This window comes from Ylistrum balloti, unplaced genomic scaffold (genome assembly GCF_031769215.1).
Source record: "Ylistrum balloti isolate Yb309-2 unplaced genomic scaffold, AGI_CSIRO_Ybal_v1 Utg369896, whole genome shotgun sequence".
Taxonomy (NCBI): domain Eukaryota; kingdom Metazoa; phylum Mollusca; class Bivalvia; order Pectinida; family Pectinidae; genus Ylistrum; species Ylistrum balloti.
The window spans coordinates 421,531-438,215 of NW_026782026.1; the positions used below are offsets into that span (position 1 = coordinate 421,531).

General features: G+C 34.8%; 1 protein-coding gene across 2 annotated transcripts; it reads left to right on the forward strand.

Annotated features, from left to right (window-relative positions):
* The first annotated feature begins 457 nt into the window (after nucleotides 1-457).
* Nucleotides 458-16,680, forward strand: LOC132546580 (cytochrome P450 3A11-like). Of its 2 annotated transcripts, XM_060210300.1 has the most exons (14): nucleotides 458-1,288; nucleotides 2,623-2,719; nucleotides 3,688-3,740; nucleotides 4,817-4,913; nucleotides 5,038-5,154; nucleotides 5,692-5,786; nucleotides 7,041-7,189; nucleotides 8,081-8,205; nucleotides 9,911-10,022; nucleotides 10,899-11,056; nucleotides 11,945-12,033; nucleotides 13,539-13,676; nucleotides 15,209-15,371; nucleotides 15,581-16,680. In XM_060210300.1, the coding sequence occupies exons 1-14, from the start codon at nucleotides 1,218-1,220 to the stop codon at nucleotides 15,653-15,655; spliced, it is 1,539 nt and encodes a 512-aa protein (XP_060066283.1). In that variant the 5' UTR covers nucleotides 458-1,217; the 3' UTR covers nucleotides 15,656-16,680. The 2 variants fall into 2 exon arrangements, with proteins under 2 accessions (XP_060066283.1, XP_060066284.1); XM_060210301.1 differs by lacking the exons at nucleotides 458-1,288; nucleotides 3,688-3,740 and having other exon boundaries at nucleotides 2,675-2,719.
* Nucleotides 16,681-16,685: the final 5 nt, after the last annotated feature.

The window sequence follows — 16,685 nt, forward strand, 5'->3', positions numbered from 1 at the left end:
GACATGATTATATATATATATATATATATATATATAATTTTACATATATCGTTCAACTCCACTTCACACATATCGAACTATATCTGTTTTAAAGTAAGAAATTCGTCAGAATGCTTTGATTTAAAGAAAATCGAATATATACTAAGTTCTCTCTCGAAGAAACCAATCCTACTTACAATTAGAAATTCCTAAGCAATCACCATGCTAGTAATATGTCATATTACTTATTTTATCAACAATAGCCAAATAAATAAATAAATGTGTCATACTTGTCACGAGTTGTCTCCTTAGTCACATGTTGCCTTCAGCAACCCCCGTCAACCAATGATGTGACATCAAAATACACCACCATGTTATTCCCTGTTAATTAACCTAAGTTAACTAGAAACTGATTTAAAACAAAAATTCATAATTTCCATATTTCATTGCCTTACGGATAAATACATTGTCTTATTCTAGTGTATGTAAACGGATTGAAATATCACACTGTGTTATTGTAGTGTATGTAAACGGATTGAAATATCACACTGTGTTGTTGTAGTGTATGTAAACGGATTGAAATATCACACTGTGTTATTGTAGTGTATGTAAACGGATTGAAATATCACACTGTGTTATTGTAGTGTATATAAACGGATTGAAATATCGCACTGTGTTATTGTAGTGTATGTAAACGGATTGAAAGATCACACTGTGTTATTCTAGTGTATGTAAACGGATTGAACGATCACACTGTGTTATTGTAGTGTATGTAAACGGATTGAAATATCACACTGTGTTATTGTAGTGTATGTAAACGGATTGAAATATTACACTGTGTTATTGTAGTGTATCTAAACGGATTGAAGGATCACACTGTGTTATTGTAGTGTATGTAAACGGATTGAAAGATTGCACTGTGTTATTGTAGTGTATCTAAACGGATTGAACGATCACACTGTGTTATTGTTGTGTACGTAAACGGATTGAAAGATTGCACTATATACAATGTACACTGTGTTATTGTAGTGTACGTAAACGGATTGAAGGATCACACTGTGTTATTGTAGTGTACGTAAACGGATTGAAGGATCACACTGTGTTATTGTAGTGTGTGTAAACGTATTGAAAGATTGCACTATATACAATGTACACTGTTTACGGCCAGCTGCAGTTTAGGAATGTGTACTTGTACACAATGTATGTGTGTCCTAGGCGTCATTTAGTAGAGCGATAACATGGAGGTTGCGGGTGTTTCCGTGTCTCCATTGCTAGTTCTGATGCCTCTAGCTGTCATTCTTTATGTATAGTAAGTACATTGCCATTTATGTAGAGATGAAATTCATTTGTTTTAATACCTCATTCAACCTGATCGGTGCTAGAAAGGACTCGAAATGGTTGCTATTCTAGACAAATCAGGCGATACAATGTAGGTGGGTCTTTTAACAACATAAACTGATATGGATTACAAATAGCCAAAACGGGTAAACGTTGAATATAAATCAGTCGTGCCTTACGAATATTTGTTAATTTTTATCACAGGATTCCTAGGATATTCAGTGAATATAACCATATAGTTACATCCGGCATTGAAAAGTTAGTTAGTTAGTCACAGATTGTCTGTCCGACACAGTTTACTCAATACCTTATCCAATGTTTACTTACTGTATATGGCATAAGAGGCAGGTACCACGTGATAATCTATCTATGTTCTCGTCATGACTTAAGAATGTTAACCAGTATTACTTCCGTTTAGTGAGTTGTTTCTTGCGATATTTTGTTATGTAACTAAAATTTTCAGAACTAAAATAAAATTTTGAAAATTAAATTAGAATTTTAATGCATTCCTTATATATTCGATTTAATATGTATGGATTTCTATTTAAGTGATAAATAATCGGAAATCAAGTTCTCCGTAAATGTTGCCTAAGTAATAATGGTCGTGGTATATTTGTTTGGCTGTTACAACAAGTGCTCTGGTATGACGTCAGAAGAAAGAACGAAAACCATCAATAACCCACGGTTGAAGGTCATATATAATAAAGTGATATCTACATTCTGTGTTGTATATTTGGTGTCACAGTAAATTCTACCGAGATCTTGAAAGTAACTTACTTAATGCTCTACTCAAATTTGATTTTAATTAAACCAAACGAAATATTTACTCTTCGAGCACTTTTGCAAATGAACCCATGTTATATGACATGTTTCGAAAACAGAAGATGCTACTGAGACACTCTTAAATAATGTTGACGTTACAATGACATAACACCTCTTTAGTGAAGCAGCTTATACAACAGGTAAATACCACGATATGAACGACAAAATAATTACCCAAACCCAAGTTCAGTACAACGTGGGAAAAACACGAACAGAGGAAAGATGTATACGTACACTCCAGAAAAAGTACAAGAACAAGACCAGGCGTTCCAGATATTTCCTCTCTTTCTCTGATTTGTATATTCTATGTAATTTACTATCCTCTGATTGTAATATAAATTGTATGAACAAAAACATAAGTAATAAAAACCAGAATTAAAGAACCAGTTAGAAATTTGAAAGGAAGTTTTGTTTTGTTTGATTGTTTATACAGTAATAAAACCCTACTACACATTAAGTAAATATACGTGGAATATGTTGCAGTTTGATGAGCCGAGACTTCTGGACCTTCACCAAGATGGGGATACCAGGCCCTAAACCTGCACTGGTTTTCGGTAATCTTGGCCAGATAGTAAAGAAGGTGAGACTTCCAATGGCTATTATTGTATCAGTGTCTGTAGTTTAGTTAAAATTGAGAAGGGATCCATGACAATCTTTCCCTGAACGTCATCAAGTGTCGAGGAAAATTGTTTTTTGGGTTTTGTTTCTTCTATTTGTCTTGCATACATGTATTCATAAAATACCAGCATCAATACCTTCTTGAACTAATTTCCAAACACGTTTTATATTCTTTCCGTGGAGGCATATATGTGTGTTGTTGGGTCTTTTGTGGTATAAAAGTCGGCCCAGGCTATAAGTAGTCTAGCAAGCGAAGAGCTGATCTGGGCGATGGCTATAACACACACAGCTTCTCAAAAAAGTTCAATATTCAAAAGGATTTACACTAAGAACTGGGAACAAACCGACCACAAAATAAACATATACTGAAAATAAGCCTGTAATTTCGTATAGAAATAAACCTGCAATTGATTATCATCATAGAATATAAGCCGCGCCTTATGAGTAAGGTTTTTTAGATGTTTCTCACAGCAATGTATTATTGTATCACGATTATACTTTACCAGCCGATAAAAGGTGGCAATATATTGGGACAGATTTCAGACTTTTGAACTATATGAAACATGAATATCATTGTTCGCACATCTATAGGACAATACAGGGTTTATAGAGGCTTGTAAAACGAAAGAGATTTTGAATGAAGCCTTTATCCTGTTATCCAACAGCATTTACTTTGAATCGGCAATGATTCGACAACCTCTCGTCACTGTTAATGTCGATGTTAGACTGTTATAGGTCTAGCTGACCGTGCAGTCCATCGGTTACACTCAATTGGTTTTCTTTATATAGACGGCAAAAATTCTAGCTCCCAGCTTATTGCAAATACATACTTAACCAATTTGATAATCAAATTTACGACATTATTTTTTCAAACTGGTTTGATATCTTATGTATTACCTGTCCCTATTAAGGAGTTCCGTTTCTTTCCAGGGTAATCGCGCCTTTCTTGTGGATGGGATACGGGAATTCGGTAGCGTGTTTGGGTATGTCCTTTTGGCTTCTGGTTGTAGAAGTCAATTAAGTGAAAAGAGAAATAAATGTCAACAGATATTGGTAGGGAATACCATTGTAGCCATATTATTTCGAACCTGTCTATTAACATGTTGCTGTGGACGGACTTACTATGATCTTGATTCTTTGCTTCTTTTCACTACATCTGACAAGCGTTTACAGCTGGGACTAAATATTCTTAAAATATTCCTTTTTTTTAATTAAATTCAAATTTTGTTGGTCATTTATCTTATTTATTGCACCTCGGACTAGAATGCATTGATCTGATTGGACGTTGCTTGCCCCCTATAAATCTATTGGGGGCAGCTGAATATATAGGGGGCAGTGGCCGCCATCCATTATCTCTGAAAGGCGTCACTTCGTAATTTCAAATCACAGATTGGCGATATTGGCTAGAGTGAATCCTAGAAGTTGCTATTATCTAGTACGAGTTGTTTCCCCTACACGAAGCACCTATTTGACTCGGATCAAAAATGGCTGGGCGGTTCGGGCAGACGACAGCTGCAGACAAGGAAAAAAACGCCTGGCACTTAACGCTGATAAGACGTTAAAAGCTAATAAGTTGGCCGCTAAAGTGTTCAAAGATTATTTGGTGGAAAAGCAGCAAAACCCAGATTTTGAAGATTACGATGTAGTCCGACTGGACGAATGTCTTGGCCATTTTTACATGGATGCCAGGAAATGTGATGGGACGTATTATATATATATTTAAATGGGTCCTTGGTGCAATAAATTCGTTATGTAGTTTGCTAGTGACCCCCTACAGGAATATAGGGGTTCAGTCAGATTGGTAGGGGGATTCGGGCGAACTACATAACTAATAATAGGTGTCAATTCAGTCCTTAAATGTTATACAAGGAGTTTGTTTGTATCTGATCGTGATAGATCAGCACCTGTCGTATGATGGTGGATATCAAGACGAGAACCCCAAGCCTCACATATCGAGATCATTCATTCATGTGTCTTATTTGTTTCATGGTTTCCTTTTTAGAATAAGAAATGTAGTATAAAGTTTGCTATCTCAAATCATTTGTCCGTTGAATTATAGGTTTTTTGATATGCTGAGCACAAATCTCGTGGTAGCAGACAAAGAAATGGCGAGGGAAATTCTCGTGAAGCAGTTCAATAACTTTCCAGATAGACGGGTACGTGTCACACCATACGAAATAAATGGTCAATGTTTCAAGATTTTTACTACAATATTGTTTTAACAACGGATACTCTCTGTTCATCTGAAGTTGTTGTCCAGTTCTGTGACCTTTATTTCAGAGTTTAGAAGGCTTCAATGGGGATATCGATAATAGTCTTTTGGTAACTAAAGGTGAACAGTGGAAACACGACAGAAGCATTATATCTCCCACATTTTCATCTGGAAAAATACGCAAGGTAGGCATTATATGAAACTGATGTTTTGTTTTCAGCCTTAAATCTGAAACTAAAGATGAAGTAAGTAACTGGTGCTGTATTGGATGTAGAAACCGCAATCACTGTTGTGAATTCTTTTTTCGTTCGTTATACATTCTGAGAAACATTGATTTGCTGAAGTATTATGGACGTCATTAGGAAATATTATTTTTCTTATAGTACTTGTTTATTGTATTTGATACTCTCTAATGTGTTTTGTCGTTTTTTTAATTTAGCCTAGGTAAGTGACATTGAATGAATAAATCATTATTTTATTCCGCATTTTACTTTTCAAATGTCTCATGGAAATCGTTCCTCTATTCATAGGTTGCACTCGTCCTATCGAGTTTTATTTAAGATAATGGTTTGTTTGACATTCAGTAATTTAATAATAACTGTCTTATTCTGTTTTTACATCCCAAATGTCTTTTTGAAATCTTTCATTTGTTCATAATTGGAACTTATCACTTTTTGTTTCACAACACTGTTTAGTTAAAGGTATCTTTTTCTTTATTTCAGATGGCGCCATTGATCCAAAAATCATGTGAAACGTTGATAGAAACCTGCCGCAATGCCATGAAGTCTGGCAACGACGGTCAAGTGGAGATAAAGGAGTATGTACTTTTTATTACCCTTATTCATCTATGTGTTACATGTAAATGCCATGGTTACAAAAGATCGGGCTATATTTTCGGGAAAATTGCATGTAACTCAGATATAGTCCGTTGGTTTTTGCTCATTCAGGGGCTCTGGCAGTTTTGTTTGTTTGTTTTTTTGTTTTTGTTTCTTTGACGTCCGATCGAACAACATCAGTGTTGAAAGTACAAAACTTTCAATAGAGATGGTCATCTATGCTCATGTAAAGTTGCATTCGAATCCGACCCAAAGAATAAAAAATAATGAAGAAGAAAAACATGGGGTAAAACTTACCCATTCCCCACTTCATTCGGAGGGAATGTTGTCCCTTTTTCAGTGAGATATGCGTTCATACGTTCTGAATGGGTACACTGCGCCACGTGCCTTCCATTTAATCAATATATTGGTTAAAGGAATAAAGGTTAGAATGTTAATTGTAAAAATTCATGTGTGTGTTGTGTTGCACTATTTGTGAGAGTGAGAATTTAGGATTTAATTTAGAGAAAAAAATTATTTTGGGGTTTGGGCTCCTCCAATCTAGATTTCGACAGATCCCTGTTTGATTAAACTGAACTATTAGTAAAGTTAATATGCATGTTAATTACATTATTCAAAATTGTGTTCAGTTAGACATATACCAGATTTTCAAAGCCTGAATGAGACTAGCTAAATTTGTATCTGACATCTATAGACCAGCGGGCACTTATGTTTTGACCAGTATCCAGAAGCACATGTATGAATTCATTCCCTGATGATATAAGTAATTTCCTTAGTCCTATCTAGGCAGTTGGCATGAAGGTCAGTGTATACTTGAGAGAAACAACCTAATCTACGACCATTCTCATGTATAAGTCTCTGTCACCTACTCATGTAATCGATATTTGTTAGCCTTTTATCTAATGTGTAATATTACTTTATCAACAGTTTTATGACATATTAGTATAAATACAACCGTATATCAAGCCGTTATGCAGCATGTTAGTGTAACTATCATTTTACTGGTGCCGCGACAAAGCTTCATTATAAAACCCCAGCGTTGTGACCTTTCGCATCACCGATTAGACCTAGAAGAATGAATGATTTGGCTGTGTGGTGGCTGATTCTAGATTTACACTGGAACGTGCTTGTAATCTGTGACTTTTGACTATAATCTTCGTATGGATAAACCTTTCTCTTAAAGATATACACTTGTTACATATTTATATAACACATTTTTAATGTTACTTTCGTAGACTGTTTGGTGGTTATACTATGGATGTGATCAGTTCCACTGCATTTGGTATTCACATAGATTCCCAGGGTAATCCGGACGACCCATTCATAAGGCATGCAAAAAGATTATTCGACTTCACAATCATGGGTACCTGGATACTCCTTGCTAGTGAGTACACTATGCAGATTGTATAGCTGATGACTAAACACGCCTATAGCTGATGACTAAACATGTCTATAGCTGATGACTAAACATGTCTATAGCTGATGACTAAACATGTCTATAGCTGATGACTAAACATGTCTATAGCTGATGACTGATCATGTATATAGATGATGACTAAACATACCTATAGCTGATGACTAAACATGTCTATTGCAGATGACTGATCATGTATATAGATGATGACTAAACATGTCTATAGCTGATGACTGATCATGTATATAGATGATGACTAAATATGGATAAACCTTTCTCTTAAAGCTGATGACTAAACATGTCTAAAGCTGATGACTTAACATGTATATAGCTGATGACTAAACACGCATATACTTGATGACTAAACATGTATGTAGCTGATGACTAAATATGCCTATAACTAAGGACTCAACATGTCTATAACTGATGACTGATCATGCCTATAGCTGATGACTAAACACGCCTATAGCTGATGACTAAACATGTCTATAGCTGATGACTAAGCATGTATATAGATGATGACTAGACATGTCTATAACTGAGGACTAAACATGTCTATAACTGATGCCTAAACATGTCTATAGATTATGACTAAACATGTCTTTAGATGATGACTAAATCTGCAGAGGTATTGCTTATTTGATAAACATTGTATTTTATTGCTACTTTCATGCAGTGGAGTTTTTGTTTTGTATCGACTTGAAAATAGTGTTTCGAGGTTAGTTTTCACTGTTAATCCAATTTTCTTTAATATGTAGAACTAACTGCCAGTGATATATTTCATGTTTTAAAGCTCTTCTGTATACATCATACATATTTCAGTGGTCATAAATAGAAAATACTGTCATCTTGTGGTTACAGTGTTATTTCCACCAATCAAACACATATTGATACGATGTGGTATTTACGCTTTGCCGAGAGACAGCATGGATTATTTCCGTCAATTTACTTCTCGGCTTATTGAAGAAAGAAAAAGAAACAAGAAGGTTAGTTGAAGTATTTATATTTGTAAAAGATAAAGAAAAAAGTAAGAAAGACGAATTCATTTACAAATACATGATTAGTAAATAGAACAATATAATTTAATGTATAGAATAACTTCACAATGAGAACAATTGAAAGGTTTGTGGTCCGATTTATGTAGAATGTAGAACTGGAATTGGCTCGAAATAGAACTAGGGATTTTTTCATTAATCAATGTTTGGGAGATTTTATTTTTGAAATGTACCAACTCTCCGAATAATTGTCAGATTCGCATCTTATTTCGTTCATACATCACATAATACTACCAATTTAATTATTATGTTTTAATGTAAGAGATTTTAGAACCTATTACGTGTTGATAGACCTTGTCGTTTTTGATGATGTCAGAGAAACAGTAAATGGAAAATAAGACCAGATGTCCCGGAAGAGTAAGCGTCTTCTGCTTCATCGATGACATCCGCTATGTAAACCTTAGTCAGTCCAAGTAATGTCCCATTCTCAAATGAGAAGAAGGTAAACAGCAACCGTTACGGAACCAATAAGCAAACTAACGACATCAAACAAATTCGGCTTCATATCTGAAGATATATCAAGGAACAGAATACTTCTCTATGAGATTACTTCGATGATCGTAAAACTTCCACATGATTTTCATCTATTTGCATCTTTTGAAGGCCTGTGTTTATGGTTTGTCCATCAGATGATGACTTTTTTGCCAGGAAATCCTGGTAATGGGAACAGGTCCTTGGATACTGAATCAACTGCGATATTAAACATCATATGTTGTTTTCCAGAAATTCGCAATAGGGAAATTGAAATAATCACGTTTATATTGCACGTTTTAACCTCAGAGAGTCTCGACTTTATTTAAGTTAGTCATGCTATCTGCTGATGTTGCACTGAACAGTCCATTTTATTCTTTCTTCCCACTTACGGGGAATGTTTTGGAGAAGCTGTACATTAATTCCTTACCTGACATCCCTATGAAATAAGGTGATCAAGGTTAAACGTCCCTCTACGGGACCTCTAAAAAAAGTAGGCTTGGCAATCCCTGTCAGAGGTTCGGGTTAGCATTAGGGACTATTTGTTAAGGAAGTTTGGCAGTCTTCCAAATATATTACGAAATATCGAAATTTACATGTCCACAACCAGTTCCTGTGCTACGACTTGCAAAGTTATGTTGGGACTATAATCAGGCCAAGGGGTCGCCTTCAAAATTAAAGGTTACTAACATATCTGATAGTAAAGACAACTCCTCTCTTCCCTATCACTGCATCCCACTCACACTAAATACTGTTTTCTTTCTATCCATTTCCCTATCTTTCTCGTTCACTGAAAGACCAAAAGGCCATCCTAGTAGACGTAAATTCCCTTAAATTGGTAAACTGAATTGAATAAATAACTGCCTCTACCAGAAAGTAGACGCATATTCTACGTATACATGTACGTGTAATTATGTAACCTAAATAACTCTCAACACCTGGTCTTATTCTCCCTGTACATTTTAGGGATAATCCGTGTATTTTTACTAGTATTATTTTGCCCAAGTTTATAGAATTTGAGTTTGGATTACGATTATGTTGACATGTTGGTATTTTGATATCTTAAGAGACGTACAACAAAAGTTAATATGATGTTTTCAATTTATTCTACAAAAACCAGTGATATCATTACCGATAATGTGAAATCTACATTTAATTATTGTAGGAAGGTCGCAGTGATTTTCTCCAGTTGATGATTGACTCCCAAGAAGAAAGTCAGGCACCAGAGGGAGGCGAAAGTTCCACTGATCCTAAGGAATCAAAAACTAAACTAAAAGGTATTGTTTGGGCTGTAATTAATGTTACACTGGTGAAACACCACGGAAATAGTGCATCATTAATGTATGGTATATAAAAGGTATTGGCTGGACTGTACATAATGAAACACTGGTGAAAACGCCACGGAAATAGTGTTTCATTGATTTATTGTAAACAAAATATATTGTTTTTGCTGTACATACAAATACACTGATGAAACCCCACGGAAATGGTGCTTCATTAGTGTATGGTAAACAAGAGGTATTGTTTCGGCTGTAAATAATGTTACACTGGTGAAACACCAGGGAAATGGTGCTTCATTAGTGCATGGTAAACAAAAAGTATTGTGTCGGCTGTAAATAATGTTACACTGGTGAACCACCAGGGAAATGGTGCTTCATTAGTGTATGGTAAAGGTATTGTGTCGGCTGTAAATAATGTTACACTAGTGAACCACCAGGGAAACGGTGCTTCATTAGTGTATGGTAAACAAAAGGTATTGTGTCGGCTGTAAATAATGTTACACTGGTGAACCACCAGGGAAATGGTGCTTCATTAGTGCATGGTAAACAAAAGGTATTGTGTCGGCTGTAAATAATGTTACACTGGTGAACCACCAGGGAAATGGTGCTTCATTAGTGCATGGTAAACAAAAGGTATTGTGTCGGCTGTAAATAATGTTACACTGGTGAACCACCAGGGAAATGGTGCTTCATTAGTGCATGGTAAACAAAAGGTATTGTGTCGGCTGAAAATAATTATACACCATTGTAATAATTTCTTCCGTAGTGGAATATTCATCAAAACATGATTTTGTGCTTATTTGATAAAGCTGAAATGTGATAATCATGTTATCTTCAATTTTGTGCTCACTCTCTTAATATGACAAATGATAGGTATGAGCTTTGAAGGGATTCTGGCGAACGCAGAAGTGTTCTTTGTTGCGGGTTACGAAACTACGTCTGTAACCCTGACAATGCTAGCTTACAACCTTGCTACAAATCCAGACTGTCAGGAGCGACTCCGTCAAGAAATTGAAGAAGAGATTGGATCGGTATGTCTTGAATTATATTTCGTTCTCTGTATCTATTTCAATGCTTACATGGCTGAACCTGTCAGAATAGTTAAGTTTAAAACAGATTGTTCAAAGAGAGAATAAGATATGACAAAAATTGATGAGTCCCTTCTATGATGAACGGTGTTTCTTTGGAAAGTTATGTACGTCTATGAAAAAAGACGTGCTTCCATGAAAGAGACGTGTTTCCATGAAAGTGACGTGCTTGATTGAGAGCGACATGCTTCTATGACAAGTTAAGTGCTTCTGTAAAAACAAAACGCTCTTATAAAAAAAGTTCACTGATCCTGTGAAAAGTGTTATCTTTCTATGAAAAATTCACAGTTTCTATCACAGCTTCTATGAAATCTGACGCGCTTTTATAAAAATTTCAATGCTTCTGTGAAATTTCAGGGCACATATGCTATGTTTACAGCTTCTGTTAAAATTGATGCGCTTATATGAAATGTTAAGTGGTTCCGTGAATTTAAACTCTTTTATGGAAAGCCATGGCTTCTGTGAAAAGTAATTTGTATTTATGAAAAGTTAAATGTTTCTATGAAAAGTTAATTGCTTCTATGAAAAGTTAAGTGCTTCTATGAAAAGTAAATTGCTTCTATGAAAAGTTAAGTGCTTCTATGAAAAGTGAATTGCTTCTATGAAAAGTTAAGTGCTTCTATGAAAAGTTAAGTGCTTGTAAGACAGTGACGTGTTCTATATGAAAAGTGTAGTGTTCCTATGAAAGCGAACATGCTTCAGTAAAATATAGCATAGCAAGATTGTCTTATAAGCGAAAGATGTTAAACAACAAATGTATTTCTAACGTGTCACTGATTTAAAAAAAATAGATATTCCTATTTATCATAAAACCAAACTTATTAATCACAGAAAATGATCGACTATGATAATATCCAGAAGCTCCATTACCTGGACATGTGTCTAAGTGAGACTCTCCGGATCTATCCGCCTGCACTGAGGTAGGTGACATAATGTTTAACACACTGGCTATGCAGGCGCTTAGTAGTATGTTTTGTAAGTTGAGATTTAGAAAGTTATCTGTGTGTTAATAGTTTGGTAACTCTTTACCATTCTATCGTTATTGTGCACGCAGTATGAATTTAGTACTGGTATAGAAAAAAATACTTTCCGTCTCTCTTTCTATCTGTTCATTCACAGACACTTTGATAGAGATAGACAACACTTTCAAACCGTTTTGTTCACATGATTATCTAACTCCTTGGTATAGTATAGTAAGATATTTATTTCTTTTCTAACAAATTGTTGTCATGGTAACAATTAACTGATTAACTGATTGCAATTTCATAACAAAAATAATACAGTTTGTCATATCACGGAGTGGTGCATTGGTTTAGATTCGTTGATGCTGCTATACTACATAAACTGAAACTCCATGTCGATATCTCACTTTGTTTAAGTTTATCTACTATTATTTAATAGGGTTTTTAGTTTATTTCAACTGAATTTGCAAAAAAAAGATAGGCAAGTGCATTGCCACCTTTGCGCGTTTGTTACTGATGTATTTAACAAAACCTGAATGCGATGGATTTAGGTTATTGGTATTGCATGTTTTCATGACAGTCTCTGACGATATAGAGGCCTCCTTTTGAAGAAATAACCAAGGAGACAGAAGTTGTTTCTTGGGATGGCGATCCTCGTAAAATGATCACTATTGACTTTTGAATTATCTCATTAAAGTCATGTATTTGGAAAAAAAAGATGTGTTCCATTTTTGATCGATTAAATAAGTAAACGAATCATTCCAGCCTTTGAAAATGGATCTTTAGAATATACACATGTACTTGAGGTTCTCTTGGAATTATTAGACATGTTGAATTTACTAAATTTATATTTCTTGTGATCGCTATGGATTTTCCTCAGTCGCCTCATACATTTTAGATTTTAAACGTATGCTCTTAGCACTACTTTAGAAACATATGTACAATGCAGTTTAATTCATTGCTTGTCTTCACTGTTCACTATTCACGAGTGTCATTTGTCCACTAGCGTCATTTGTTCACAAACCAAATGTTTCCCTCACATTAATCCTTTAATGAATTAGTTATGGTACAGAAATATTTTTACATTGTACTTGAATCATATATTGTAATTTTGTTTCTTGAAACAATTACAATTTCCGTCAAATTTTGGACATGTCTTTAGGATATTAAAATTAAAAGACTAATATATCAAACGAATGCTATTGTACGATATAATTGCTATTTCACGTATATATTTTTGTCTAAAGTTAAATCCAGACTTTATGAAGCTGGAGAACGATGCTATTTTTATTTTCTCGTTTTTGTTGCTATCCAAGTCTTTTCAAATTTTAGCAGATCTCATTTAATTCTACCATAACAGCCAAACACAAAAACATGAATATAAAGTGAATATTGTGGTGGCATTCGTTCCATGAGAGCTTTCGTTGTAGAAATGACAGCTGTGTAACCGTTTATTATTGTAGAATAGAAAGGACTTGTATAAAAACAACCAAGGTCAAGGACATAACGATTCCAGCCGGAATGGTGGTAACTATACCTGTGTATGCCATGCATCATGACCCAGATGTTTGGGACAAACCAGATGTTTTCAATCCAGAAAGGTAAACATGGTGTTTTATTCACAATACAATGAAAATAAAAATTGACTAATGACTGAAAACAATGTATTATGCTATTCATTAAGACTGTTTATTAGCACTTCTTGTATAAAGTAAATTCATCCCAATAAATAGAATATTGTAATATTATTAACATATATCCTGTATTGGAACATATTGATGTGTCACCAATGTAGTTGAAGCATATTATATTAGAACATCTCGATATGTCACATGCGTACATGGATCATGTTCTAGTGAAACACCTCGATATGTCACATGTGTATATGGATCATGTTCTAGTGAAACACCTAAATATGTCACATGTGTATATGGATCATGTTCTATTGAAACACCTCGATATGTCACATGTGTAGATGGATCATGTTCTAGTGAAACATCTCGATATGTCACATGTGTAGATGGATCATGTTCTAGTGAAACACCTCGATATGTCACATGTGTATATGGATCATGTTCTAGTGAAACATCTCGATATGTCACATGTGTAGATGTATCATGTTCTAGTGAAACATCTCGATATGTCACATGTGTAGATGGATCATGTTCTAGTGAAACATCTCGATATGTCACATGTGTAGATGGATCATGTTCTAGTGAAACACCTCGATATGTCACATGTGTATATGGATCATGTTCTAGTGAAACATCTCGATATGTCACATGTGTAGATGTATCATGTTCTAGTGAAACATCTCGATATGTCACATGTGTAGATGGATCATATTCGAGTGAAACACATTGATGTGTAACCTATATATATATATATAGTTAATGACGATACGCAAGTGATAATTTAAAGAAAAAATGTTTTAAAAAACATGACGCCATAGATTCTTTGCATAGTAACATTGCACTGAGGAGCAGCTAAGCTGTGAAAACGTTATGCAAAATGCTAAATTAACCTTTTCTTGTTTTTTTTAAAACAATTTTCATTATATATATATATGTGTGTGTGTGTGTGTGTGTGTGTGTGTGTGTGTGTGTGTGTGTGTGTGTGTGTGTGTGTGTGTGTGTGTGTGTGTGTGTGTGTGTGTGTGTGTGTGTGTGTGTGCGTGTGTGTGTGTGTGTGTGTGTGTGTGTGTGTGTGTGTGAGTGAGTGCGTGTGTGTGTGTGCGTGCGTGTGTGTGTGTGTGTGTGTGTGTGTGTGTGTGTGTGTGTGTGTGTGTGTGTGTGTGTGTGTGTGTGTGTGTGTGTTACTATTTGCTGCATATTATAATACAGTAAATGATGCTAGTCAATCAAACACTATGAATATTATACGTTGATGGCCATCGCTTACGTAGCATTTCTTTCACTTGATGTTTATCAGCGATGTAGGCGGAATCAATGGGTAATGTTTGATCTATTACTATGTTGTATCGAGGAAATGTATTTATTTTTTCTTCACTTCTAAAGAATTGTACTGTCTCCTTTATATTGGCACTTCGTTCTAAAATGTATATGCAAACTGACGTGTAGATGTTTTCACGTGTTAAATCCACTCACATCAATGGTAACCGTTATTTTTTAAGGTTCTCAGCGTCGGAGAAGGCAAACCACGATCCATTTGACTACATTCCCTTCGGATACGGTCCACGTAATTGTATCGGTATGAGGCTAGCTTTACTGAAAGCAAAAATGGCAACAGCATATATCATACGCAGCTTCCGGTTGTGTGTCGGTAGTAGAACTGACGTAAGTTTTTTTCCTATAACTGATCAAACGATTTTTCATCTTCATGGAGTAATTAAATCGTTGTATCACTGACAATCTTTCGTCATTCATTAAGTTTAGAAGTGATAATCATTTTTCATACTACGCTTGATTTTTGTTTAAATAGCAAAACGGGATAGGTGACATAACACAATGATGTTATATTAAATACAACAATATCTTCATTTTAGATTCCACCGAAAATGGATGATTCCGTAAATTTGAAGCCAATCTCTTCTTGGCTGAAGATGGAGGAAATCAAATGAGATCACTTAGCATGAGCTAAAATGAACATCTTACAGACTGACACTATGAATAGCACCAATAACTAAATCGTCCGAAATGATCACTAATCTGAAGAGAGAACAAGTCACCAGCAAATAGTTCAAATATACGATATTCTATTTTTTACGACAAATTGAATAAAAAAGCGATAACTATTTATTGACTATATATGTATGATTTAAAGTGAACTTAACGGGATATCCTTGACACAAGTGATTTATAGCTTGTCCTGAAAAATAGCTATAACTTCGTTACGCCCCCTTGGATCTCGATGTTTACATTATAACAAACGACGTCTCAAGGAATTGTGTTTATTTTCACGAATGAAGTTTCTGTCTGATGAAGATATTGTTTAAGTAAAATGACGTAACAGCCCCTTTGGTCTTGATGTACACTTTATAACAAATGATGTCTCAAGAAATTGTATCTATTCACCAACTACAGTTTTTGTGTGGTGAATATGCTGTTTGAATAAAATCATGATAAAATTGTATCATTAAGTTGTCATTGTCTCTCACAAATATATGTCGGTACCTTATTGTTAGAATTATATGAAAGGTTTGCAGGAAAGATGTTTTAGAGACTGCCTGATTGCTTATCAATTCTCGAAAATAAAATTTAATTATTAAGATTACTCAGTTTCTATTATTCAATGTTCTTTTCCTCTTTCAATAAAGCATGTTCTCAGAAACTCAGAAACGAATTTATCATAGACCCTAGTTATGAAAGATGTCATTCAAATGTCTGTCGGCTTATGATTTGCCAATACCTGTCCAGATGGCTAGAAATCGAGTATGCTCTTGGATGGAATAATAAAAATGACATTATCAGCAAAATGGTTTCCTACATGTACCTAATGGGGACTTTTGACAAAATTTACATATTGTCCCATTTTAACGAATCATTATGTATATGAAATTATTGATGAGTTTTAGGAGGACGAAAGAGTTGTGTGATGCAGCTGAATTCTAGGGTTGGCTGCGTTGTACCTAGATTGTTTTCAAATGTGCT